The 26010-nt window shown below is 42.7% G+C and overlaps 1 protein-coding gene across 2 annotated transcripts in view; it reads right to left on the reverse strand.

Moving 5' to 3' along the window:
- The window catches only part of FCRL4 (Fc receptor like 4), a 35980-nt gene extending 16256 nt beyond the window's left edge, over positions 1-19724 (reverse strand). For both annotated transcript variants that reach the window (XM_042255992.2, XM_042255989.2), the window contains exons 1-6: positions 19586-19724; positions 17872-17895; positions 9854-10108; positions 8200-8454; positions 7472-7756; positions 6366-6653 (exon numbers count right to left, since the gene is read on the reverse strand). In XM_042255992.2, coding sequence (XP_042111926.1) covers positions 6366-6653; positions 7472-7756; positions 8200-8454; positions 9854-10108; positions 17872-17895; positions 19586-19646 — 1168 coding nt within the window. In that variant the 5' untranslated portion in view covers positions 19647-19724. The remainder of the gene's footprint in view (positions 1-6365; positions 6654-7471; positions 7757-8199; positions 8455-9853; positions 10109-17871; positions 17896-19585) is intronic.
- Positions 19725-26010: the final 6286 nt, after the last annotated feature.

The following is a 26010-nucleotide window of genomic DNA, read 5'->3' on the forward strand; positions in this document are numbered from 1 at the left end:
GGATAGGAGAAATGGGTGAAGGTGGTCGAAGGATACAAACTTCCAGTTGTAAAATGAGTAAGTTTGGAGGATGTGATGTATATATTGGTGATTATAGCTAAGAACATATTGTAAATATAGTTGAAAGTTGCTAAGATAGACCAAGCTAGACAGTATATTAGAAAGCAGAGACATTATGTTGCCAACAAAGGTCCGTCTAGTCAAGGCTATGATTTTTCCAGTAGTCACGTATGGATGCAAGAGTTGGACTATAAAGAAAGCTGAGTGCCAAAGAATTGATCCTTTTGAACTGTGGTGTTGGAGAAGAGTCTTGAGAGTCCCTTGGACTGCAAGGAGATCCAACCAGTCCATACTAAAGGAAATCAGTCCTGAATATTCATTGGAAGGACTGATGTTGAAGCTGAAACTCCCAATACTTTGGCCACCTGATGCAAAGAGCTGACTCATTTGAAAAGACCCTGATGCTGGGAAAGATTGAAGGCTGGAGAAGGGGACGACAGAGGATGAGATAGTTGGATGACATCACTGACTCAATGGACATGAGTTTGAGTAAACTCTGGGAGTTGGTGATTAACAGGGAGGCCTGGTGTGCAGTCCATGGGGTCACAAAGAGTCAGACACGACTGAGTGACTGAACTGAACTGAACTGAAGATAGTAGATTATAAAAGTTCTTATCACATATACACTCACAAAATTGCAACTGCGTAAGGTGATGGATGTGTTAACTAACTTTTTGTGATAATAAATTTGAAATATATACATGCAGCAAGTCACTATCTTGTATACTGTAAACTTACATGGTGTTGTATGTCAATTATATCTCACTATGAGTGGGATAGCAACAAAAAGGAAGGCATAAACTCTAAAATTAGGCTGTTAGGTTAGAGTCATTCCTCTTTTTACTACCTGTGTGGCCAGCAACCTTTATTTAATCTTCCCTGTTTGTCAGATTTCTTATCTGTAAAATGGAGATTATAGTAACTATAGCAGTACTATTGTTGGTGGATAAAAATGAGTTAGTAAAGAGCTTTGAACGGTTCTTAACATATAATAAGTGCTATGTCTATGTAAGTATTACCTCTTATTCATTGCCCTTACTTTATGCCCTCAGTTCGGTACAGTTGTTCAGTCAGGTCTGACTCTTTGCAACCCCATGGACTGCAGCACTCCAGGCTTCCCTGTCCATCACCAACTCCCGGAGCTTGCTCAAAATCATGTCCATCGAGTCGGTGATGCCATCCCATCACCTCATCATCTGTCATCCCCTTCTCCTTCTGCCTTCAATCTTTCCCAGCATCAGGGCCTTTTCTAATGCCCTCACCCTCAGAAATTTCATGGCCCTTTGACCAGTTTCAGGGACACCCTCACACGTTAGGCTCACTTTCACACAGCACCAGGTGGCGCAATGGTAAAGAATCTACCTGCCAGTGCAGGAGATTCAAGAGACTCGGGTTCAATCCCTGGGTTGGGAAGATCCCCTGGAGTAGGAAATGGCAACCCACTCCAGTATTCTTGCCTGGACTGTTCCCTGGACAGCAGAGCCTAGTGGGCTACAGTCCTTGGGGTCACAAAGAGTCGGACACAACTGAGTGTGAACACATGCATGCACACAGCACCACCGTAGCCAACTTCAGCCCATTCTGTGGACTGAACTGTGTTCCACCAAAATTCATAAACTGAAGCGGTTCTAACCCTGGTGAGATGGCTTTGGAGATGGTGCCTTTGAGAGGTAGTTAGGTTTAGATGAGGCCGTGAGAATGGTCCTTCATGATGAGATTAGGACCCTTAAAAGAAGAGATCTCAGAGATCTCTCTCACTCTCTCCCCAACTCTGTCGCATGAGGACACAGCCAGAGGGCAGCAATCTGCAAGCAAGGAAGAGGAATCTCTCCAGAAACTAACCATGCCAGCATCCTGATTTCAGTCCTGATCTCAGACTTCCAGCCTCTGAAACGGTAAGAAACAAATGCCTGCTCTTAAAGTCACCCTGTCTATTGTATCTTGTTACAGCAATGCAAGCTAAGACAGCCTACCTTGGCACTAGTGCTCCAGGCTACCTCAGAGTTTCTATCCTGCTATGCTATACGACATTTCTAAGCACAAAGATTTTGCAGGAGGTCCACAAATTAAAAAGAAGACATTCTGGTTCTGTTGCATATCAACTGAATCCTCAAAATCTGCTTAAACTCTGAGATCATCTGTTTCCTTGCAGACCAGTTGTGAGAATAAAATGAAATTACATCTGTGAAGGAACCAGTTCACTGCCTGTATCAGAGGATGCTGATTCATTCTACTGACCTTAAAATTCAAAAGGAAAGATGAGAAATTTTACATGTAGGTGTGAATTACCAACAGATTCACAATTATTCTCTTTCAGGGATTGTAAGTAAACTTTTCAGTGTAAGAGTCTTCCTGGACTCATGTTGAGTGCAGTAAATCAGATGGAGAAAGACAAATATCACATGATACCATTTATATGTGGAGTCTGAAAAAAAAAGGGGTACAAATGAACTTGTCTGCAAAACAGAAATAGTTACAGAGGCGTAAAACAAACTTGGGCTTCCCTGGTGACTCAGATGATAACGTATCTGCATTCAGTGCAGGAGATCCGGGTTTGATCCCTGGGTCTGGGAGATCCCCTTGAGAAGAAAATGGCTACCCACTCCAGTATTCTTGCCTGGAGAATCCCATGGACAGAGGAGCCTGGGGGACTATTGTCCATGGAATTGCAGAGTCAAACACGACTGAGCAGCTAAGCACAAGTATACAAAACAAACTTATAGTGGCTGCTGCTGCTAAGTCACTTCAGTCGTGTCCAACTCTGTGTGACCCCATAGACAGCAGCCCACCAGGCTCCCCCGTCCCTGGGATTCTCCAGGCTGGGGGATAAATTAGAAGATTGGGATTGATACATGCACAGTGTGCATGCATGCTGAGCTGCTTCAGTCATGTCTGACTCCTCGTGACCCTGTGGACTGGAGCCCACCAGGTTCCTCTGTCCATGGAGATTCTCCAGGCAAGAATACTGGAGTGGGTTGCCATGCCCTCCCATATGTACACTGTGTGTTAGCCACTCAGTCGTGCCCGACTCTTTGCGACCCGATGGACTGCAATCCACCAAGTTCCTCTGTCCATGAGATTTTCCAGGCAAACATACTGGAGTGGGTTGCCATTTCCTTCTCCAGGGGATCTTCCCAACCCAGGGATCGAACCCGGGTCTCCTGCACTGCAGGCAAATTCTTTACAGACTGAGCTACAAGGGAAGCCCACATATACACTAGGACATACAAAACAGATCTCTAACAAGGACCTACTGTGTAGCACAGGGTAATTGTTAGTTGCTCAGTTGTGTCTGACTCTCAAAACCCCATGGACTGTAGCCCTCAGGCTCATGTGTCCATGGAATTTTCCAGGCAAGAATACTAGAGTGGGTTGCCATTCCCTTCTCCAGGGGATCTTCCCAGCACAGAAATCAAACCTGGGTCTTCCGTATTGCAGGTGGATTCTTTACCATTTGGGCCACCAGGAAGTCCTATATAGCACAGGATATATAGCTCAATACTCCATATATGTAGTTCAATACTCCATAAGGACCTACATGGGGAAAGAATCTTAAAAAAGAATGGATATATGTCTGTGTATAGCAGACTCATTTTGCCATACACCTAAAACTAACACAACATTGTAAATCAACTATACTACAATAAAATTTAAAAGAAAATCAATTAGCAAAAAAAAAAAAAAAAGCCTTCCTAGAGAAGCAATGTTCCTACCCTCAGTGTCACTCTGGATTCTAGGGTGTTCAAGACTCTTCAGAGGGTGTCTTATGGGCAGCTTTCAGCTTTGCTAATCTCTTTTTCCCTTCGCCCACCTGATTCTTGAAATGTCGTTTTCACGGTATTTCAGGCTTAGTCTCTGCCCTTCTCTGCTGGGAATCACATCCAATATTACTGTTCAAGAAATTTTGAGGGTGAGATGCAGACCCTCCTGCGGCATCTATCTGGGGGAAGACATGTCAGTTCCCCTGACCTGGGAAGGCCCTGCTTGATCACGGGACGTGCCTCGAGGGAGCTGAAGGGAAAATTGTAGCGCAGCTGTGCCATTAGCATAGCCACCCCTTGCCAGAGCCACTAACCGAACTGTTTAGGGTTATGGCTCAGTCAGGGCTGACTGGTTTTATATAAACAGCACAGTTCTCTGCTTATTTAGCATGGTGGACAGTGGTATTTCTTCAAAAAACTTTGACAACGGTTTCTGTCTCTGAGCTAAAAGATTATACTGAGGTTCAAATCCAGGCTGTTAGGTAGAAGCTTTGTGACCTAATGCAAATCAGCAAACTTTTTTGAGTTTCACTTTCCTTTTCTGTAGAATGAAGATAATGATATCTTTCTTTTCTAGGATTATTATTACGATAAGCAAAAGTGATATATGCAAAATATATTCACTCAGCAAATATTTACTGAATGCTTATTATGAGCTGATCAGTAGAATAGGCACTTATGATAACAAATAGTCAAAATAGAGATCTACCTTCATGAAGCTACTATGGGAGGTATGGAAGTGTTGAAAGTGTCAGTCAGTCATGTTTGACTCTTTGTGACCCCCATGAACTATAGCCCACCAGGCTCTCTGTCCTTGGAGATTCTCCAGACAAGAATACTGGTATGGGTTGCCATTCCCATCTTCAGGGGATCTTCCCAATTCAGGGACTGAACCCAAATCTCCTGCATTGCACGTGGGTTCTTTACCATCTGAGCTACCAGGGAAGCCCTCATGGGGGGTGAGGAAGGAGACACCAAAGGCTACATGGTATGGGAGTTGGTGACGCATGCTGCAAGGAAGAATCAAGAAGGACCAGGAGAGGGAGGGCCTTGGTGAAGAGCTGCCACATTGTATAGTATGGCTGGGAAGGTCTCATTGAGAAGGTGAGTAGAGTTCTGAAGGAAGCAGGGGAATGAGCATGAGGATATCAGGGAAGAGCATTGCAAAGGCCCTGTGGTGGAATGTGACTGAAAGGTTTGAAGAAGAGACAGGGGGCCCTGGTGGCTCAGGTGGAGAAGGGAGGTGGTGAGCCATTAGGCCACAGTAGTAGGACCAACAGATTGCCAGGACCTGGCGGAATGTTGAGAGGACACTGGTTCTCTCTCTGAAGGAGATAGGGAGCCACGGGCAGAAGAGGAACATGATCTGATTTACGGCTTAGAGTTCCTTCCGATGCTGTGTTGAGAACAGGCTGTGCAGAACCACAGATGAAGCAGAACAGTATTATTGCAATCATCCAGGTGGCTTGGATCAGGTGGTAGGAGTGGACGTGGTGGGAGTTAGTCATATTCTGGTGATATTTTGAAGGCAGAGCTATCAGACTTGCAGGTAGATTCGAGGTGGAGGGTCTAGAATGACGCCTGGCTCATGGGCTGTAGCCCATCAAGATCCTCTGCCCATGGGATTTTCCAGGCAAGAATACCAGAGTGAAGTGCCATTTCCTACTCCAGGGAAAAATGTGATGAAGGTCCAGTAATGAAAACTTACAAGGAGCATCTGATGAATAGGTATAATAGTATCTATTGGAGTGAGGAAAGCCTGATAGTGACGGGTCTGAAAGAAAATAGAAGGGAAGACAGTGAGTAGAGATAACTCTTTTAAGGGGTTTAAATATAAAGGAAGGCAGGAAAATCTTTGCTTTCCCGTAGTTAGCCCAGGATGCAAGTGAACCTGAAATAGAGGCTGCATTGAAGCCCCATAGGAATCATTTCTTCAGTGCCATAGTGGCTGAGTGGGAATCTGGCTTGACTTTATATGACTCCTTGGAGATAGATGAATGGATAGAGAGATATAAGCTAGGACTGTGCAATCCCAAAGGAAGGCTTATGTCCTCTATGGACATTTAGGGGCTCTATATTCACTCTTGGTACTTGTAAGTTTCATAACTTGCATGCCATTTGGTACTAAGATACTCTTAGACCCTCAGTAACAGAGTAAAATGATGCCTTAGATCTTTGGTCCTGTTCAACGATTTACTGAAAGGAGAGTATAGTTGACACTTAGGATGGTGGAGCTATGCCCTACCAAAACACTACTAATGACATGACGCTGTTCTTGGAGAGCAACAAAACAATGGATCAGCATTAAAATACACAAAATCATCCCCAAGGGGTGAAATGGTTCCTGGACAGCATTAGCTCACTGGAGTACCTCCTTACAACCTGAATTATTGATATTTAATTGAAGAAAGTGTCTATCACCCTGGAAGATGGCAAAGTGGAAACGAAATTTAAAAAGGAGAATCATAAAGATAGTGTTGGCTATGTCCACCCCTAATTTGAGAAATATGAGAATAAATAAGATCAATGGGGATTAAACCTTACTTCTCACAGTGACGTTCACTGCCTGGCTCTGGATGAGGCCGTAGCCGTTGTCAGCTGTGCAGTAGTAGCGCCCGGCATGGCTCTCCCCGATAACAGGGATCTCCAGCTCTGCTTTCTGGGAGCGCTGGCTTTTCTGCCCCAGACTCTCCCTCGTGTCCTCTCTGTGCCAAGAGAATGTGGTGTTCCCAGTGCCTTTGGCCACAGAGCAGACAAGGACCAGCGTCTCCCCTTCAACCACCTGGTCTTCTTGGGGCTGGGTCTCCAGGAGCACTCCAGACACAGGGATTCCTGTGTGAACACAGGATGACAGGTGAGGGCATAATGGGAGGAGGCTGGGGCTGGGATGTTGGACAGGGGCACTTTTTATGGGACTTGAAGGTACACTCTTCTGCAGGTGCTAGCACTATAGCCCAGAGATTGCAGATTTCAGACCTAGAGCATCACTAAATGTAATAACCTTTTCATCCTGATACATAGGCTCCAGGAGAGAAAAATTGACTCTCCTTGGAAAAGTGTTTGGGTTTTATGTGAGGTCCTAGTTATTAGTCTGAATTATTTTGATCCCAGAGAGATAATAGCAATAGTTGCTATCATTACATTGGCCTAGACTACATCCTTTTCCACCAGTCCTGCTTTTGGTTCTTAAGCCAATATTTACTGTGTTTATCTTTCTATGTATGTATGTCCTCCTCTTCCACTTTACACATCACACTGGTTGTTGTTACCAGTTGAGATCCACCTCTGTGGTTATGTGTTTTCTAAACAGTTTCCCCCAAAGACCTGACATCCTAGAATCTGTCGATTCAATAGCAAAGCATTTAGCTTCTTGTTTTCATTTTGTTTTCCCCAACTCTGTATCTACCTCCATGAATCATCTCTGTCATTTCAAGGTGCTGGAATTTTAAAGAAATGCTAAGTTTTTAGAGAAATATAGGTGGAAGCAAAATCCTGTATTTCTTTTATTATAGTACCTCACTTCTCATGAGATCTAAGCCTGGAGCCTCTGTCAGGCTGACAAAATCCATCTGTGCTTGGCGGTCCCTACCCCCACGGGGCCAGATGGAGCAGCCAGGGGCGACATCACAGCCTGGCCCTCCAACACTCACTCTGCACGTCAATCTGAAGTGGGAGGCTGCGTTTGTGGATGCCACCAGTCACTGTTTCAGCACCACACCAGTATGATCCTGAGTCTTCTCTCCAAATGGCTGTGATCTGGAGGTCCGGGGACCCACTCCGGTTTGAGATCATGACTCCGTTGTCTCTGAAGAAGACAAAGTGAAGCCGAGTGTCCGGCCGCTCCAGCGGGAGCTGCGTCCCGCAGCTCAGGTTTACAGGCTTCCCCTCTATAGGCTGGGAATCTGTGACTTCCAGCTTCGGCCGTGAAAATAATTCTAGAGAGAAGAGGGAAACCAAGCTCTCAGTATGAGGCCAGCTTGGATTCTTGGTTCCAGAAAACTTCAGACATCCAACAAGACAAACTTATTGGCCTCTCTATTAACATTTTTCTTTCCCGGGACTATTTAAGTTAAATTACTCCACCTTCTCTACCTCTTAGAGGACTTAGATCATGAATTTATCCCACATTCGCTATGGTATCAGCTTATATAGGGAATTTCCTGGAGGTCTAGTTGTAAGGACAGTGTGCTTTCACTGCCAAGAGCCCTGTTTCAGTCCTGATCCGGAAACTAAGAAAATCCCACAAACCGTTGAGGCACACCAAAACAAATCAGTAAACAAACAGACAGAAAAACTACTTATATAGATCCCCACTCAGGTGCCCAGTTTACCCCACCCTCACACTGCTAAGGAAATGTGTATGAAATGAAGGGTTTACCTTGAATTTGAATATTTATCTGACTTGTTTTCAATACATAAGCATTTTCCAAGAATCCAACGCACTGGTAACAGCCACTGTTATTTAAACTTGCTTTCGGTATCAAAAGATCAAAGCTTTCATCAGTACCAGAAATAATTTTTCGATTCCAAGTATACTTCACAACAGCCAGTTTCTCTCTCCCCCTTTTCTGGCATCTCAGAACCAGCTCATCACCTTCAAACACAGAATATGGCGCCTGGAGGATGAGAGAGGCTGGAAATCACACAGAGATAAGACACTGTCATTCAGGCACTCTTTCCTTCGAGTCTCTTGAATTGCAGAGTTTTTCTTTTTCTTCCTTTTCCTTCCCCAGGATTTAGTCTCCTGATCAAGCTCATTCATCTCCTTCCAAATCAGTGTGACTTGCTTCAGATACAATTCCTAAATAAATCCCAGACACATCTATCTAATCATTCAAGGACAGATTCAAAAATAAAAGGATTCTAACATGGAGAGGAAAAGCTGAGAGATGTGACCAAAATCTCTGACACTGCTGAATACAGCAAAGATCAGCACCAACCTGCTGACTAGATAACAGTAGTTGTCAAAGACGCTTTTGGAGAAATGCACTAAGAGGTGTTACAGTGCACTGAAGTGCACCAGGCACAGGGTTTGTGGTCATAGACATAAAGCCGGGGTCGAGAGACAGTGAATGTGGTCCGCTCGTGAACCTCTCATGCCCTGCAGATCCTGATTAGAGATAAGTTCTACCCTTTCTCTCTGAGATGACAGCAGTGAATGCCTGCTCCTCCTGACCAATGCCTGGGGAGTGATCAGACCAGGGGTCCCCAACACCCAGACCACAGACAGTGGCCCGTTAAGAACCAGGCTGCGCAGCAGGAGGTGAACAGCAGGCAAGCAAGCAAAGCTTCACCTGTATTTACAGCTGCTCCCCATCACCCACATCACCACCTGAGATCCGCTTCCTGTCAGAGCAGCAGCAGCATTAGATTCTCATAGGAGCATGAGCCCTACTGCACTTGAATCATCCGCAAACCATCCCCTTACTCCCTACTCCATGAAAGAGTTATCTTCCACCCTACTCCATGAAAGAGTTATCTTCCACTGAAATGGTCCCTGGTGCCAAACAGGTTGGGGACCACTGCTCTAAATGAAGATCTTTGGAGCAGGAAAAACTGGACAAAGAGATATGTGTGCCAGTTAGACAGGAAAGTAGTGGAGAAGGGACAAATCCTAAGATAGGTGAGGACACGAGGCCTGAGGATGGAGATTTCTCACCTCTGAATTCCTGTTTTAGGGCACTTTTTACTTTCTATTTTGTGCTCAGCACATTCATGTAGACGCAATTTCTCCTACAGGAGGCTATAATATTGTTAAAGACAGGACCTAAGACAGCTTTACTTCTGAATCCCCTAAAACTAACTCCTTCCTTTAATTATATGTGTGCAAGATGTCTGCTGATTAATGTTAGACGTTTAAACTCTGATGTCAATAGTAGTTTGAAAAACACCTATAGACAATGCGGGAGGTCGGACATGAAACTGAAAGATCAAGGCTTAGAGTAGAATGAAGACTTTTCTTGGGAAATCCAGGGAGCTAAGATGTACAGAAACCGCTTCCCAAGTTTTCACTGATTCACCTACTTTCTCACCTGAAGAAAAGATCAAGTGCACGGGGTTACTTGGGAGTGAGCCTGGGGCCTGGCACCTGTACTGTCCAGAATCACGAACCTCAAGGGTATTTCCTGGAGTTTCACGTGGACGTGCTTTCCCAGAGAACCAACGGTAGCCTTGTAATTTCTCTTGTGCATAGAAGTGAAATCCACTACAAGTCAGATTCACTCTCTCTCCACGGAAGACAGTGGTCCACGGAGGCTGGACGGAAATCACGGATTTGTATACAGCAGCTAGAGAGAAGAGAAATAAGTCTGAGGTGAAGGTGCCTGCATCCCCACCCAGGCAGTTTGTGTGGAATGGACCAGAAGACCTGGCTTTGGAGAATCTCTGAAAGAACCTGTGGCCAGGCTGCTGTTTTCCCAGGTTTCAAATTTGCTGACTGTCTTACTCAGGAGTGTCAGCAGCTGCTCTATGGTCTAGAGGAGAATACTGGCCTTTCAGAGGGCAACCCCAGCAGGACCTACTCAGCATGGGAGATCAGTGAGGAGAGACTTGCCAACCCCCTTACCTTTTCAAACAGGCCACATCCTCAAGTAGATTCCTCCTGGGCTCCTTCCCACCCAGACTCTTCGCGTTACTCGCATTTCTCTAAGAAGAGTATTTGTCTGGCAAGGCCACAAAGTGGGGTGAGGGATTATAGAGGGAGGGAGTGTAGGAATTTTGGGTCAATTCCACAGTTATGGAAAAGGGTCTATATAGTATTTTTACCAACAAGAAGTCGGTAGGGCTGTTATGAGCAGGCTGTTGTCTGAAGTGGGAATTACCCTGAAATAACTACAAAGGGTATGAGTGCTGGGAACCAGGTGCTTCTAAATCCCCACACCTCAAAGATACTCATTCATGAAAATAAAATGTGGGCCCTGCATAAAATCAAGCCTCAAGATCTTTGAATTACTGATGGACAGAAGCTGGAGAATGTAAGCATAAATACAAATTAAAAAGAAGAGGTTTCATTCTCCCTGTTGAAAGTAAGAGAAACAACTCTCTCTCTCTGTTTTTTCCTTCAGAATTTCTTTCAAATATATGTGACTCTTTATAATTGCTAAAAAGTCTCTTGCCTGTCTCATAACTCAGAACCATCTTTCTCAAGAAGGAGCCATCTTTTTGAAATGCAGCCATGTAGGGGGACAGCTCCTCTGGCTCCTGACTCCCCATTACCATGGAAGGGTAAGAGTTTACCTTTGGTGTGTACCTTGCTCCAATATGCAATAGTACCTCCAGTCTTACCTAAAGATATGTGTGAGCTAAGTTGCTTCAGTTGTATCTGACTCTGTGTGACCCTCTGGACTGCAGCCTGGCAAGCTCCTCTGTCTATGGGATTCTCCAGGCAAAAATACTGGAATGGGTTGCCATGCACTCCTCCAGGGGAGCTTCCTCCTGATCTAAGGATCGAACCCACATCTCCTGCATCAAAGGCAGATACTTTACCCACTGAGCCACTTGGAAAGTCCCCTACATAAATATATGAAAAAGTTGTTTCTCCTCTGGATGAAAGGAGAACTAGAGTGATAAATTGGATTTCCCTGGTGGCTCAGAAGGTAAAGAATCCTCCAAAATACAGGAGACTCAGGTTTGATCCCTGGGTCGGGAAGATCCTCTGGAGAAGGGAATGGATACCCACTCCAGTATTTTTACCTGGAACATTCCACGGTCAGAGGAGCTTGGGCTGCAGTCTATGGGGTCTCAAAGAGTCAGAATCAACAGAGCGACTGACACTAAATATGTGGCAAAAGGTGCTGTCAAGTCCTCCTGCTTGAGAACTAATTATTGTTTAATCTTGAAAACATGGATATAATGGGCTGAATCCCCTTGGCCATATAAGAATGAAAGATCCCTTTCTATCTTTGCAATCTCTTGGTGGACTGCCTGTGATGGGCATTGTATTCTGTTTTAATCCTTCAGTTCAATTCAGTTCAGTCGATCAGTCATGTCCAACTCTTTGCAACCCCATGGACTGCAGTACGCCAGGCCTTCCTGTCCATCACCAACTCCCAGAGTTTACTCAAACTCATGTCCATTGAGTCAGTGATGACATCCAACCATCTCATCCTCTGTCATCACCTTCTCCTTCTGCCTTCAATCTTTCCCAGCACCAGGGTCTTTTCCAATGAGTCAGCTCTTTACATCAGGTGGCCAAAGTATTGGAGATTCAGCTTCAACATTAGTCCTTCCAATGAATATTCAGGACTGATTTCCTTTAGGATGGACTGATTGGATCTCTTTGCAGTCCAGGGGACTCTGAAGAGTCTTCTCCAATGCCACACTTCAAAAGCATCAATTCTTCAGCGCTCAGTTTTCTTTACAGACCAACTCTCACATCCATACATGACTACTGGAAAAACCATAGCTTTGACTAGATGAAACTTTGTTGGCAAAGTAATGTCTCTGCTTTTTAATTCACTGTCTAGGTTGGTCATAACTTTCCTTCCAAGGAGTAAGTGTCTTTTAATTTCATGGCTGCAATCACCATCTGCAGTGATTTTGGAGCCCAAAATAATAAAGTCTACCCCTGTTTCCCCATTTATTTGCCATGAAATGATGGGACCAGTTGCCATGATCTTAGTTTTCTGAATGTTGGGGTTTAAGCCAACTTTTTCACTCTCCTTTTTCACTTTCATCAAGAGGCTCTTTAGTTCTTCTTCACTTTCTGCCATAAGGGTGGTGTCATTTGCATATCTGAGGTTACTGATATTTCTCCTGCAATCTTCCAGCTTGTGCTTCCTCCAGCCCAGCATTTTTCATGATGTATTCTGCATATAAGTTAATAAGCAGGGTGACAATATACAGTCTGCACGTATGCTTTCCCTATATGGAACCAGTATGTTGTTCCAAGTCTAGTTCTAACTGTTGCTTCCTGACCTGCATAAAGATTTCTCAAGAGGCAGGTTAGGTGGTCTGGTATTCCCAACTCTTTTAAGAATTTTCTGCAGTTTCTTGTGATTCACACAGTCAAAGGCTTTGGTGTAGTCACCAAAGCAGAAATAGATGTAGTCAATAAAGCAGAAATAGATGCTTTTCATGAACTCTCTTGCTTTCTTAATGATCCCGCACACGTTGGCAATTTGATCTCTGGTTCCTCTGCCTTTTCGGAAACCAGCTGTAACATCTGGAAGTTCACGGTTCATGTATTGTTGAAGTCTGGTTTGGAGAATTTTAAGCATTGCTTTACCAGCGTGTGAGATGAGTACAATTGCACGGTAGTTTGAGCATTCTTTGGCATTGCCTTTCTTTGGGATTGGAATGAAAATTGACCTTTTCCAGTCCTGTGGCCACTGCTGAGTTTTCCAAATTTGCTGGCATATTGAGTGCAGCACTTTCACAGCATCATCTTTTAGGATTTGAAATAGCTCAGCTGGAATTCCATCACCTCCACTAGCTTTGTTTGTAGTGATGCTTCCTAAGGCCCACTTGACTTCACATTCCAGGATGTCTGGCTCTAGGTGAGTGATCACACTATCGTGATTATCAGGGTCATGAAGATCTTTTTGTACAGTTCTTCTGTGTATTCTTGTCACCTCTTCTTAGTATCTTCTGCTTCTGTTAGATCCATACCATTTCTGTCCTTTATTGTGCCCATCTTTGCATGAAATGTTCCTGTAAAGTGAAGTCACTCAGTCATGTCCGACTCTTTGCGACCCCGTGGACTGTAGCCCACCAGGCTCCTCCATCTGTGGGATTCCCCAAGCAAGAATACTGGAATGGGTTGCCATTTCCTTCTCCAGGGGATCTTCCCCACTCAGGGATCGAACCTGGGTTTCCTACATTGCAGGCATATGCTTTAACCTCTGAGCCACCAGGGAAGCCCGAAATGTTCCTTTGGTATCTCTAATTTTCTTGAAGAGATCTCTAGTCTTTCCCATTCTATTGTTTTCCTCTATTTCTTTGCACTGATCACTGCTGCTGCTGCTAAGTCATTTCAGTCGTGTCCGACGCTGTGTGACCCCATAGACGGCAGCCCACCAGGCTCCTCCATCCCTGGGATTCTCCAGGCAAGAACACTGGAGTGGGCTACCATTTCCTTCTCCCATACACTGATCATTGAGGAAGGCTTTTTTATCTCTCCTTGCTATTCTTTGGAACTCTGTATTCAAATGGGTATATGTTTCCTTTTCTCCTTTGCTTTTGGATTCTCTTCTTTTCACAGCAATTTGTAAGGCTTCCTCAGACAGCCATTTTGCTTTTTTGCATTTTTTCCCCCCTTGGGGATGGTCTTGATCCCTGTCTCCTATACAGTGTCACAAACCTCTGTCCATAATTCATCAGGCACTCTATCAGATCTAGTCCCTTAAATCTATTTCTCACTTACACTGTATAATTGTAAGGGATTTGATTTAATGCTTGTTTAGTACTAAAAGAATTTGCTCTCTTTCTTACCTTTGTGGAGAGGATTTCTGGGTTGGTAGATTTTGTTTTAACTTTACTTCCCACAGTTATTACTGTGGTTCTTTCTTATCTGAATGTTTATTTTCTAAGTTTTGCTGTTTCAAGGTTGTGAGAGTTAGTAACTGATGGGTGAAGGTACAACTGTGGCATAAAAATTATTCTGAACTGAGGGCATAAGATAAAAGATCCTATTTATTCATTTTTATTCTGAATTCCCTTATCTGTCTAAAAGCAAAGCCAGTGGAAACAGTCAATTGTTATAAATCACCTCCCCAGGAGCAAATAAACAATCAGCTCTTATCACCAGCTACTGAAAGTCAACACCACACCTAAACAGACATCGTGACAGAACTAGCTTAGCTCCCATCTATTCTTTTAAGGGCCTATTTATCTTTTCTAAAACCTATTTGTTTTCCAATAAGTGGCCTTCCAGTCAATCCTAAAGGAAATCAACCCTGAATATTCATTGGAAGCACTGATACTGAAGCTGAAGCTCCGATACTCTGGCCACCTGATGCACAGAGATGACTCACTGGAAAACACCCTGCCTGATGCTGGGAAAGGTTGAGGGCAAGAGGAGAAAGGAGCGACAGAGGATGAGACGGTTGGATGGCATCCCTGGCTCAATGGACATGAGTCTCAGCAAACTCCGGAAGATGGTGAAGGACAGGGAACCCTGGTGTGCTGCAGTACCTGGGGTCGCAAAGAGTCAGACACAACTGAGCAACTCAACAGCAACAACAACGAAGTCACCCTCTTGCCCTTCTCCCCTTCTTTCCAATCCAGATATTACATAATTCCCGAATTCTAATGGTTCCTTAGGTTGTAGTTTTCTATGTACTCCTGAAGTTTTGAATAAAAATTTTTCTTTTCTCTTGCCAATCTGTCTTTTGTCAGTTTCATTTGCAATCCTCCATTATAAACATAAGAGGATAGAAAAAAAGTTTCCATCTTTGGCATAATAAAAGTCATTGCAAACCAAATTATTCACAAACATCCACGTAAACTTTCTCACTCCTTTAATGCTGCTATCTAGCCAGAACAATGCTTTGACAGGCTAATCTTTCATGGTATGCACAATGAAAATTGATTGTTAAAGTGATACTTCAGATTCTGTCAAAGATGCAGTAATTCATGAAGGTGGTAAAAGTTCTGTGAGACCACTGCTCTGATGCCTCCAAAGTCACTGACAAGTGTAGTAGAGCAAGATCTGTTAACAACTGAAGAGGGGAAATCAGTGATAGGAACAATACTTGTTTGGTTTCTGAAACTTAGTCCCAGTGCCCATCTGTTGAGCCTGTTGCCTGCCGATAAGTTTGAAAAACAGAAGCACTAACTGCCCAGCTATGTGACACAGTTCTGAGTAAGGAGATGTCAGAAGAATAAAGCTAGGAGTGAAATAAGGGGTGAGGATTCTGGGGAAAGGTTTTTCCTTTATGGTGAAGGGAGAGAAGCATAGCAGGGCAGCTCCTCTGCCGTTTGAGTTTCCTACTCCTCCCTCCCCCCGCTCTCCTGCTTTGCACACAGTCATGATGCCTGAAGCTGTGACTGCGATCACATACCAAAAAAAAAAAATAATAATCAATATTTGCTTCATGCTTTGTTCTACAAATTGCCTATGGTAATCTAAATTTTGTGATGAGGAAAACAAAGTAAATTATTTCCATTTATATTATCTTTTTTCAAAAATAATATCTCAATGTTGAGGATATGCAATTTACCATAAAATTGTAAGTGGAATCACTTAAATGTCTTTTTATCTTAGTACATTTGATACTCAGATAAGGAGGAGTATCTGTATTTAAGGGTGTATAAGCAATTACACTTTTTAAAGCTTGAGACATTTCATGCACGTGTGCTACGTCACTTCAGCCGTGTCTGACTCTTTGTGATCCTATGGACTATAACCCTCCAGGCTCCTCTGTCCATGGGATTCTCTAGGCAAGAACACTGGAGTGGGTTGCCATGTCCTCCTCCAGAGGACTTTCCTGACCTGGGGATTGAACCCACATCTCCTGAAGCTCCTGCACTGCAGGTGGATTTTTTTTTTTTTTTTTTCCTGCTGAGCCACCAGGGAAGCCCTGAGACTTTACCTATTCTCAAATTTTTCCATAACAAAATACACCCAAATACACCTTAGAATTATACGCAAATATAATGAAAATACTCTGGGGGCAAAATTTGTAGAGTGACCTGAATGCTTGTTTTAAACAAGAAAACTAAGTGTTCTGTTTGGTTATATAAACATTCATATGTCTCTGCAGACCTTTTTTCTCTCTCTTTCTTTAGAGGTTTGTACAGATATACTATGTCCCCAGCAGGTATGAGACTGTGTTTCTCTTGAAGAGAATAGGAATCTGCATTATCTATATTCCTGGGAAGAGCCTGGGATTGGGGAAATGGAGACTTGGGCAGTGGGTCTTGTTCTAGGGAGAAGGGGAAACTTCCTTTGATGGACACAGCTTCATTCCTTGCCACACCAAGTAAGCTGCCCCTGCTAATACAGGTAGCCCTGTGGTCAGGAGCAGACACATCTTGTCAGGGTCTTTCTGAGGTTGGGACGGAGGCAGTGGGTCCTGAGGTTACCCACGTCTACTGGCTGACACTCTCTGTATTTTATTTCGCCGTCATAGAACTTTTAAGAAAGCTTTGTCAAGTTATGATCTCCTCCCAGTTATTTGTGGGAAAAAATCTATATCCACGCACTGAGGGGGAGACTCTTCTGGGAAGTTTCATGGGACACCGTGCATCAAGGGGCAGGGGCTCCTACTGGCTGGAGTTAATTGACCATAATCAGCTCCCTGGGGAGAGGAGACTTGAATGAATCCTCAGGGGCTGCCAAAATTCCTGGAAACATCTCCCCAAAGAGGCCTGACTTTCTGCTAAGTAGTAGGATAGGGGCTCAAAGTCATCATGATCTGAGCTTATTAACAGAGAAATATCTACAGAGAATGCTGAAGTTTGGGATGAGTTGGTTGCACTTGCTTAGGGACAGTGATCTGTCAGGGGCTTCCCAGGTGACTCGTGGTAAAGAATCTGCCTGCCAATGCAGGAGCCACAGGAAATATGGGTTTGATCCCTAGAGGAAGAAATGGCAACCTACTCCAGTATTCTTGCCTGGGAAATCCCGCAAACAGAGGAGCCGAGCAGGTTGCAGTCCACAGGGTCACAGAGTAGGAGATGACTGAAGCAGCTGAGTATGCAACTGATCTGTCAAACTGGGGGAAATATGGAGAAGCCAGCGAGTTGTTTGCACCTCAACCTTCCCCATTGAGGTAATAGTTTATTCTTGTTCTTCCCCCCTCAGGAGTCTATGCATTCTGTCAGTTCAGCTAGAATCCCACATCAGATGGGGACACACCTTCTCCTTGAATTTCATGACATATATCCCAGGTCCTCCTCCAAGATCATCCGGCACAGCAGCAGGTTTGGTCCGGGAGTATGACCCGCAAACTCTCAGGGTCCGAATCCTAAGACGTGTTTTTACCTGCCCGTAGTCCTCAAGAAAAGGATGCGGGCACGACAAGGTCCCTTTTGACAAATATTTGAGATAGAGGATGGCTGTTAGGACATCCAGAAACGTAAAAGAGAAAGGAAAAGAAAGACTTACCAAGTGGTCCACTGACTGGAGCTGCTGCAAGAGAGTAAAGAGTCAGGTGTCAGCACAAGGCGATGAGTCCCAAACCATTTCACCCTGAGAGCCCACCTGCCACTTTCAACTTCCACCCAAAAGGAGGAAAAACATGCCCAGATCCACCCACTCTGGGGAAACAAGGTGATGTCATGGCCAGAGTCTCAGGCTGCAGACTCAGACGGAAACAGGTTTGAATTTTAGCTGTGTGACCCTGGGCATGCTACATAAAACCTCCAAGGCTCAATTAATTTCTTCATCTGTAAAATGAGGACCATCAAAGTGATCTCGAGGCCTTATTTTAAGGAGTTAAATTCGTAAGTCGTCAGTTAAGGGTTGCTAGAATTATTTTTTAACATAACTGTGGCTGCTGCTGAGGCTTAGCTTTTTGCTATCTTCTTGCCTGGAGTGTTATTCTCCTACCTCAGTATGAAGCAAAAGCAAATTACACCCATGCATTAAAGCCCAGATGAAATTCCGCCTCTTCCATGAAGCCCTCTGAGATACCTCTATGCCACAGAACCATCACTTTTCTTTTGACTTAGAACCCCTCCCATTCAAGCTCACGTGAAATCCTCAACTGGACATGCAGTATGGGGCAGTGTTTAAAAGCATAACTACACTGTCAGAGTAGAGGTTTGAATCCTGACTCTGCCACTTAACTGGGGCATGAAACTTAAGGCAAGACGTCATCTCTTTGCCTTAGTTTCCTCACCCATAAAACAGAATTTACAGCAGTTCCAGCTCTTTGATTATTAAAGAATTAGATACATTAATACGAGATATTCTTAGAAGACTATCTGACACAGGGTTATCAGCAATAATTATCATCACATATTATCCTATAATCCATTGTGCAATATTTTTTTGTATTGCCAGGTCAAATACTCTTTTGATTTCCTTATCAGAGTGTCAGTTCTTGAGGACAGAGGCTATGTCCTCCACGTTCCTCATCCTCTGCATTGCCCAGCACTGTGCTATGCCCCATATGGCCACTCATTCACTATTTACTGAGATCCTGTAATGCGCCAGTCACACTAATAACTCTTCCCTTCTTAATTAGAGCCTGGAGATAGAGCTGAGAACAAGACAAACACGTTTAACAAAATGCATTGTACAAATGACTGGCTAGTCTTTATTTCCCAAAGCTTGAACTACTAGAGATTCAGTGTCTCATTTGGATAGATATTAGCAAGTAACCCAGAAGCAGGGAAACAAAATCAAAGGAAAACTTCTCACTCTCTTTGCAAACATTAGAACAGATTTGATCTTTTAATACAGAGAAAGAAGTAACTATTCTCAGCAGAAGATCATTCTACATCAGCCCATGGTCAGAACATGGTCCTTTCACAAGGGAGTCAGTTCATCTTTTACTCCTAGTCTTCATGATCTGTGATTAGAGAGGTAACAACTAATTGTAGTTTTGTTTTTTTTTTTTAATGGAAAAATAAGTCCACTTTTTGGAGAATAAAAGGAATTTTTCAATTAGGCAATTAAAAGCAAATGAGGAACACATTTTTGGAAATAATTTTTTCCCTGTCTTTCCATTAAATTTATATCTTTCTCCTTTGTTCATTTTCTGCTGTTCTAAACGGGAGTAAAATCTCTTTCTTCAGCAGCCAGCCCAGAGAAGCTATTTGCCTATGGAGAGACTCAGTTTTCCCAGTGAGCAGAGACGACCCCCAGCACTTACCGAGGACCAGCAAGGATGCCCACAGCAGCACAGAAGCCTCCTCTAGCATCCTGAGGAGCATCTCATAGGAGACAAGCCAGTTCCCAGCACTGGGGAGTGAGTTCAACAAGTCTCCTCTCTGAGTATCGCTGCTCAAATTAATGAAGTGAAAAGGGGAAGTGGAGGAATCCTTCTTTAAATACCAAATAGCACATTACCCTGTGTGAGAAAATCTCAGTGATGAAAGTCAAAATTTAATCAAAATATTTAAGAACTGCTCAGATATCTTGGTATGAATAGCTTCTCAAGGCTTTAGTTGTCTTCTTTTCAGAACCCTCCAGACTCTGTCTTCTGAGAAAACTGTAACCTATCCTCTCTGCTACCAGATATCAGGTAAGACTGCAATCCAACTGAGATCCACATAATCCAAGGATGTGGCTGTATCATTCCAGTGTTCAAAAACTTCCCATTCAATGCAGAAATGACCCTTGACAACCTCTACTGGGCCACCTCCAGATAACCGTCTATATAGGACAAAGTATCTGAATCATAAGACAACTTGTACCTTGTCTGACCTTTATGAAAATACCCTGGTTCATTTGTCTCAAATGAAGATACAGACTGATCTGAGAAGGTTTCAAAGAATAAATTATAGCCCCATCATGCTCTTCCTGGAGAATGGACTGTGAAATTTTTGATTTAAGATCCTAGAATCCAAAATTTGCTACAGGAATGTCTCGACCAATATATATTAATTACATAAGTATAACTCGGTTGGTAAAGAATCCGCCTGCAATGCAAGAGACCCCGGTTTGATTCCTGTGGCAGGAAAATCCACTGGAGAAGACATAGGCTATCCACTCCAGTATTCTTGGGCTTCCCTTGTGGCTCAGCTGGTAAAGAATCTGCCTGCAGTGTGGGAGACTCTGGTTTGATTCCTGGGTTGGGAAGATCCCCTGGAGAAGGGAAAGGCTACCCACTCCAGTATTCTGGTCTAGAGAATTCCATGGACTGTATTCCAGGGAGTTGCAAAGAGCTGGACACGACTGAGCCACCTTCACTTTCAGGCATAGTGGCCAGGTGCCAGGAGAATAGTGGTAAGCAAGACTCGATAAGCTTTCATCTTAGTGGGGAGACAGTAAAGCCAACAGGAAGTTAAATAGAATGAAAAGTGCTCTGATAGTTTAGAAGGAGGGAAATCTGGCCCAATTATGGAGAATCAGGAGAAGTTTCCCATGGAAGAGACATCCAAGTAGACTGAGAGATGAGCATGGTCAAAGGTGGAGGCAGTCACGTCACCATCATCATCACACTCATAGTATCTGTGACTAAATGACCCCTGGCCTTCTTAGGAGGAGGAGATAACAGACATAGGATGAATTAGGTGAATGACCCATATTTTTCTCATAATCACATTTTTCTATATACATACAGTTGTTTCTCTAATTAAAAATCATACTGGACATCAATTCTAGGCAATGTCCATGACCTTAGAAGTATCACAAAATAAATAAAATGCATCTCCTTTAAAGACTTTGTAAAATGTTGTAAGGATCAAAGTATTGATAGACACAAGTCACCATGGGAACATAAAGAGTGTCAAGGTGGCACTTAGGTCCTTTATCACCTAGCTCTGTGACCTATCATCTTTCAACTGTTGCTATTTGTCTCAGGAGGGGTGAGGCATGGATTCAGATCTTGTCCCCACCTCTTATTAATTGTATGACTTTGGTCAAGTACTTAACCTATTTAGGTCTCAGATTCAACACTGGTAAAAACAAGATAAATATAATATTCACTTAAAGGGCTTCCCTGGTGGCTCAGACAGTAAAAAAAAACCTGCCTGCAGTGCAGTAGACCTGAGTTCAATCCCTGGGTCAGAAGATCCCCTGGAGGAGGAAATGGCAACCCACTCTGGGATTCTTGATGGGAAATTCTATGGACAGAGGAGCCTGGCAGACTACAGTCTATGGGGTTGCAAAGAGTTGGACATGACTGAGCAACTAACACTTTCTCTCAGAGGGGATGTTGCTATTGTCGTGTGTATGAATGCAATAATGATGTAAAACTCATGGCCCAGTGCGAGGCACAATGTAAGCATTCAATAAATCACTATTATTATTTTAGGGCTATGAACTAGAAAGCACTTTATAATTGATACAATGTTCTACAAAAAGTATTTTACACTAAGTACTTCAATATTATTGATTCTGGGTAGAGGGGAAGCTGAAATCACATCTTCCGTTTTCTTGTTTTTGATGAATGAGGGATATTCAATTAGCAAATAAAATTTTATATTTATGACATTACAAAAGATGTCCAAGCACAAAAGTCACATTGACAACCACTATGTAAAAGTTTACATAGTTTAAGTCAAGTACTATTTTTGTTGTGTTTAAGTCATTGCTATAAATGCATGTTATTGTTATCATAACTATAGTTTCATTTCAAATCAGCAAATACCACAATTTATTAGGCAGTTGCTTAAACAATCAAGAACAACTTTTAGATTTTATATTAATGAGAAACAGTTATATTTATATTTATTTTTACTGACAGTAAATATTTATATTTACTGACTGTAAGAAATTGATCTTTTTCATGCATGAAAAAATATTTAAAACTCTGCGTTTTAAAAATAAATTTGAAATTTTGGAATAATCTTAGATCTACAGAAAATTGCAGAGATAGTACAGAAGTTTCCTGTGTATCCCTCATCCACTCTCTCATGTTATAGTGCTACATTTATCAAAACTAAGAAACCCTGATTGGTATATTACCTTTTAAAAATTTTTATTGGAGTATAATTGTTTTATGACGTTTTGTACAATGAAGGAATCAGCCGTATGTACACATGTATCCCCTCCCTCATGAACCTTACTCCCACCCCCACCCGCATCCCAGTCCTCCGGGTCATCACAGAGCACCCGCGGAGCTCCCTCGGCTGTACAGTAGCTTTGCCCCACTAGCCATCTATTTCACAAATGGTAGTGTGTGTATATGTCAATTCCCAATCCATCCCCCCTCCCCTTTCCCCACTGTGTCCACATGCCTGTTCTCTACGTCTGCATCTCCATTCCTGCCCTGCAAATGGGTTCACCTGTACCATTGCCTGGAAAATCCATGGGCGGAGGAGCCTGGTGCGCTGCAGTCCATGGGGTCACACAGAGTCGGACATGGCTGAAGGGACTTAGCAGCAGCAGCAACAGCAGTACTTATTTCTAGATTCTATATATATATATGCATTAATTTTAACTTCACACTTTACTCAGATTTTACCATTTTTTCCTTTAAAAAACAACTTTTTTTTTTTAATGGGCAAAGAATATGAATGCATTCTTCACCAAATATATATATATATATATATACGGATGATAAATAAGCATTGAAGAGCTGTCCCAACATTATTAATAATTAGGGAAATTCAAATTAAAACCATACATGGTACTACTATATACCCATTAGAATGACTAAATGTTTTTTAATCCTTTTTCTCTTTGTAGTATCCAATCTAAGATACCACATTGCGTTTAGATATTTCTGCTTCGTCTACCCCGGTCTGTGACAGGTTCTCAGTCTTTGTTTTCCGTGACTTTGACAACTTTAAGGATCATTGGCCAGATATCCTATGATGCTGTTTCATCTGCGTTTATCTGATGTTTTTCTCAGGATTTGACTAGGGTTACGGGTTTGGAGAAAGAATGCCACAGTGTGCTTCTCATCATTTCCTATCAAGGGATACACAACATCAACATGTCTTATTACAAGTACTGCTTATCTGAGTCACTTGGTTATGGTGGTGTTCGCCAGTTTTCTTCAATGTAGTGTTACTATTTATCCCTTTCCACCCTTTAGTGTTTGGAAGCAAGTTCCTAAATCCAATCCACACTCAAGAAGTGGGGTTGAGAGGGTGTTAAGTCCCACTTTTGTAAGGAAGATTTGTCTTTTGGTCCCCATTATTTATTGATTTGTCTCTGTGTGTTCATTCATTCATTCAATCTTTGTTTATATCACTATGAACTCATGTGTATTCACTTTGTACTTTAGGTATAATCTAATGCTACTTTATCACATTGCTTAAAATATTTCTGCTTTGTCCATTGGGAACTCTTGGAACTGAGTCTCGGTATTTCCTTTTGACATGCATTGTGCTATAGGATGAAGCTGGGGGTGGGAAGAGAAGGAGGAAGCTGCAGGCTTGGGACCTGCAACCAGAGCTTGCATTTCTTATGGTGTCATGTTCCAGTATGGGATTCCAAAGATCCAAGGAGTTTATATTTGAACCTAGACTGGCAGGTCATCATAAAGGCATATTTGCTAAAGTAAAAGGAAAAAATATATTTTACTATTTCACTAGATTGATTTATAATGTTTAAACCTCTGCACATATACAAGGAAGGCCTTCATTTCTACTCTTGTCTTGGATGACACATGTTAGGGGGCCCCTACTTATTTGGAAGGGAAAGTGAAAAACTGATCTACTGATTTTGCTTGCTGCTGCTGCTGCTAAGTCGCTTCAGTTGTGTCCGACTCTGTGCGACCCCACTGACGGCAGCCCACCAGGCTCCCCTGTCTCTGGGATTCTCCAGGCAAGAACACTGGAGTGGGTTGCCATTTCCTTCTCCAATGCATGAAAGTGAAAACTGAAAGTGAAGCCGCTCAGTTGTTTCCGACTCTTAGCGACCCCATGGACTGCAGCCTACCAAGTTCCTCCCATGGGATTTTCTAGGCAAGAGTACTGGAGTAGGTTGCCAGTATAGAAATTAATTTTCTTACTACTTCACTTCCATTGGCCAAAACATTTTGAGAAAGAATCAGCAAAATAAAAATTATAAAACCATAACTTTTAGTTGGACTTTGTAATTTTCTAAACCAAGCAATTCACTGGCAGACTGTATATTAAAGAATTAAAAAATCTAGATACTAAAATAAGGCCACCCATCACTGGTAAACAGCATTAAACTATGCATTTGGTTCTAAATTTTGTCTGTAACTACACATTTTTAGCTGCAACTGCACATCACGGAGAAGGCAAGGTCAATCCACTCCAGTACTCTTGCCTAGAACTTCCTATGGATGGAGGAGCCTGGTAGGCTGCAGTCTATGGGGTCGCTAAGAGTTAGACACGACTGAGAGACTTCACTTTCACTTTTCACGTTCATGCATTGGAGAAGGAAATGGCAACCCACTCCAGTGTTCTTGCCTGGAGAATCCCAGGGATGGGGAAGCCTGATGGGCTGCCGTCAGTGGGGTCGCACAGAGTTGGACACGATTGAAGCAACTTAGCAGCAGCAGCAGCAGCAGTCTGTTTCAAGGGGTGTGAATTCCAAACCTATGAAAGTCAGGCAAGCAATGTACGGTTAAAAAAAGTCAGGTGTGAGAAAAATCAATTGCCATAATGCATTACAAGTTTAATTATCTTATTCTGATGAGCTTGTTTGCAGGGCAGCAATGGAGATACGGACATAGAGAACAGACAGGATACCAGAGATGGGGGGAAGGAAAGAGTGGGACGGATGGAGAGAGTCGCCTGGAAACACATATACTACCATATGTAAAATAGATAGCCAGTGGGAATTTGCTGTACAACTCAGGGAATTTGCTGTATATCCAGCAATCCTGTTACTGGATATTTATCTGAAGAAAATGAAAATGCTAATTCCAAGGCGTATGGACCCCTGTGTTCACTGCACTATTATTTTCACTGGTCAAGATGTGAATATTCCCTAAATGACCATCAGTAGATGAATGAATGAAGAAGATGTGATGTATACACACAAGGAAGCATTATGCATATGTATGTATGTTTATATATATAGATGGATACATAAACACACAAGGAAATACTACTCAGACATAAAGAAGAATCAAATCTTGCCATTTGTGACAATATGGGTGGATCCAGAGGGTATTATGCTTGGTGAAGTAAGTCAGACAGAGAAAGATGAATACTGTATGATTCACTTAAATACGAAATCTAAGAAACAAATGAACAAATGTAACTAAACATAAATAGTCATAGATATAGAGAAGAAAAAGTGGTTGACAGAGGGAAGAGAGTTGAGGGGGGAGAAATAGATGATAGAGAGTAAGAAACAAACTTCCAGTTTCAAAATAAATGAGTCATGGGCATGAAATGAGCAGTGTGGAGAATATTGTCAATAATTATGTAATATCTTTGTATGGCAACAGATGGTAACTAGATTTATCATGACGATCATTTTGAAATGTATGGAAACATCAAATCACTATGTTCTATGACAGGAACTAATTGTACTGTAGGTCAATTATACTCCAAAAACAAACAAATGCATAGAGATGTGATCAGCTTTGTAGTTACCTGAGATGGGGGAGGGATTTGTGAGGGGGAATTGGATAAAAGTAGTCAAAAGATACAAATTTTCATCAAAAGGAAGCAAAATTTTTTTTCATCTAAGATCACAGAC

The sequence above is a fragment of the Ovis aries genome, chromosome 1 (assembly GCF_016772045.2).
Source record: "Ovis aries strain OAR_USU_Benz2616 breed Rambouillet chromosome 1, ARS-UI_Ramb_v3.0, whole genome shotgun sequence".
NCBI classification, from domain to species: Eukaryota; Metazoa; Chordata; class Mammalia; order Artiodactyla; family Bovidae; genus Ovis; species Ovis aries.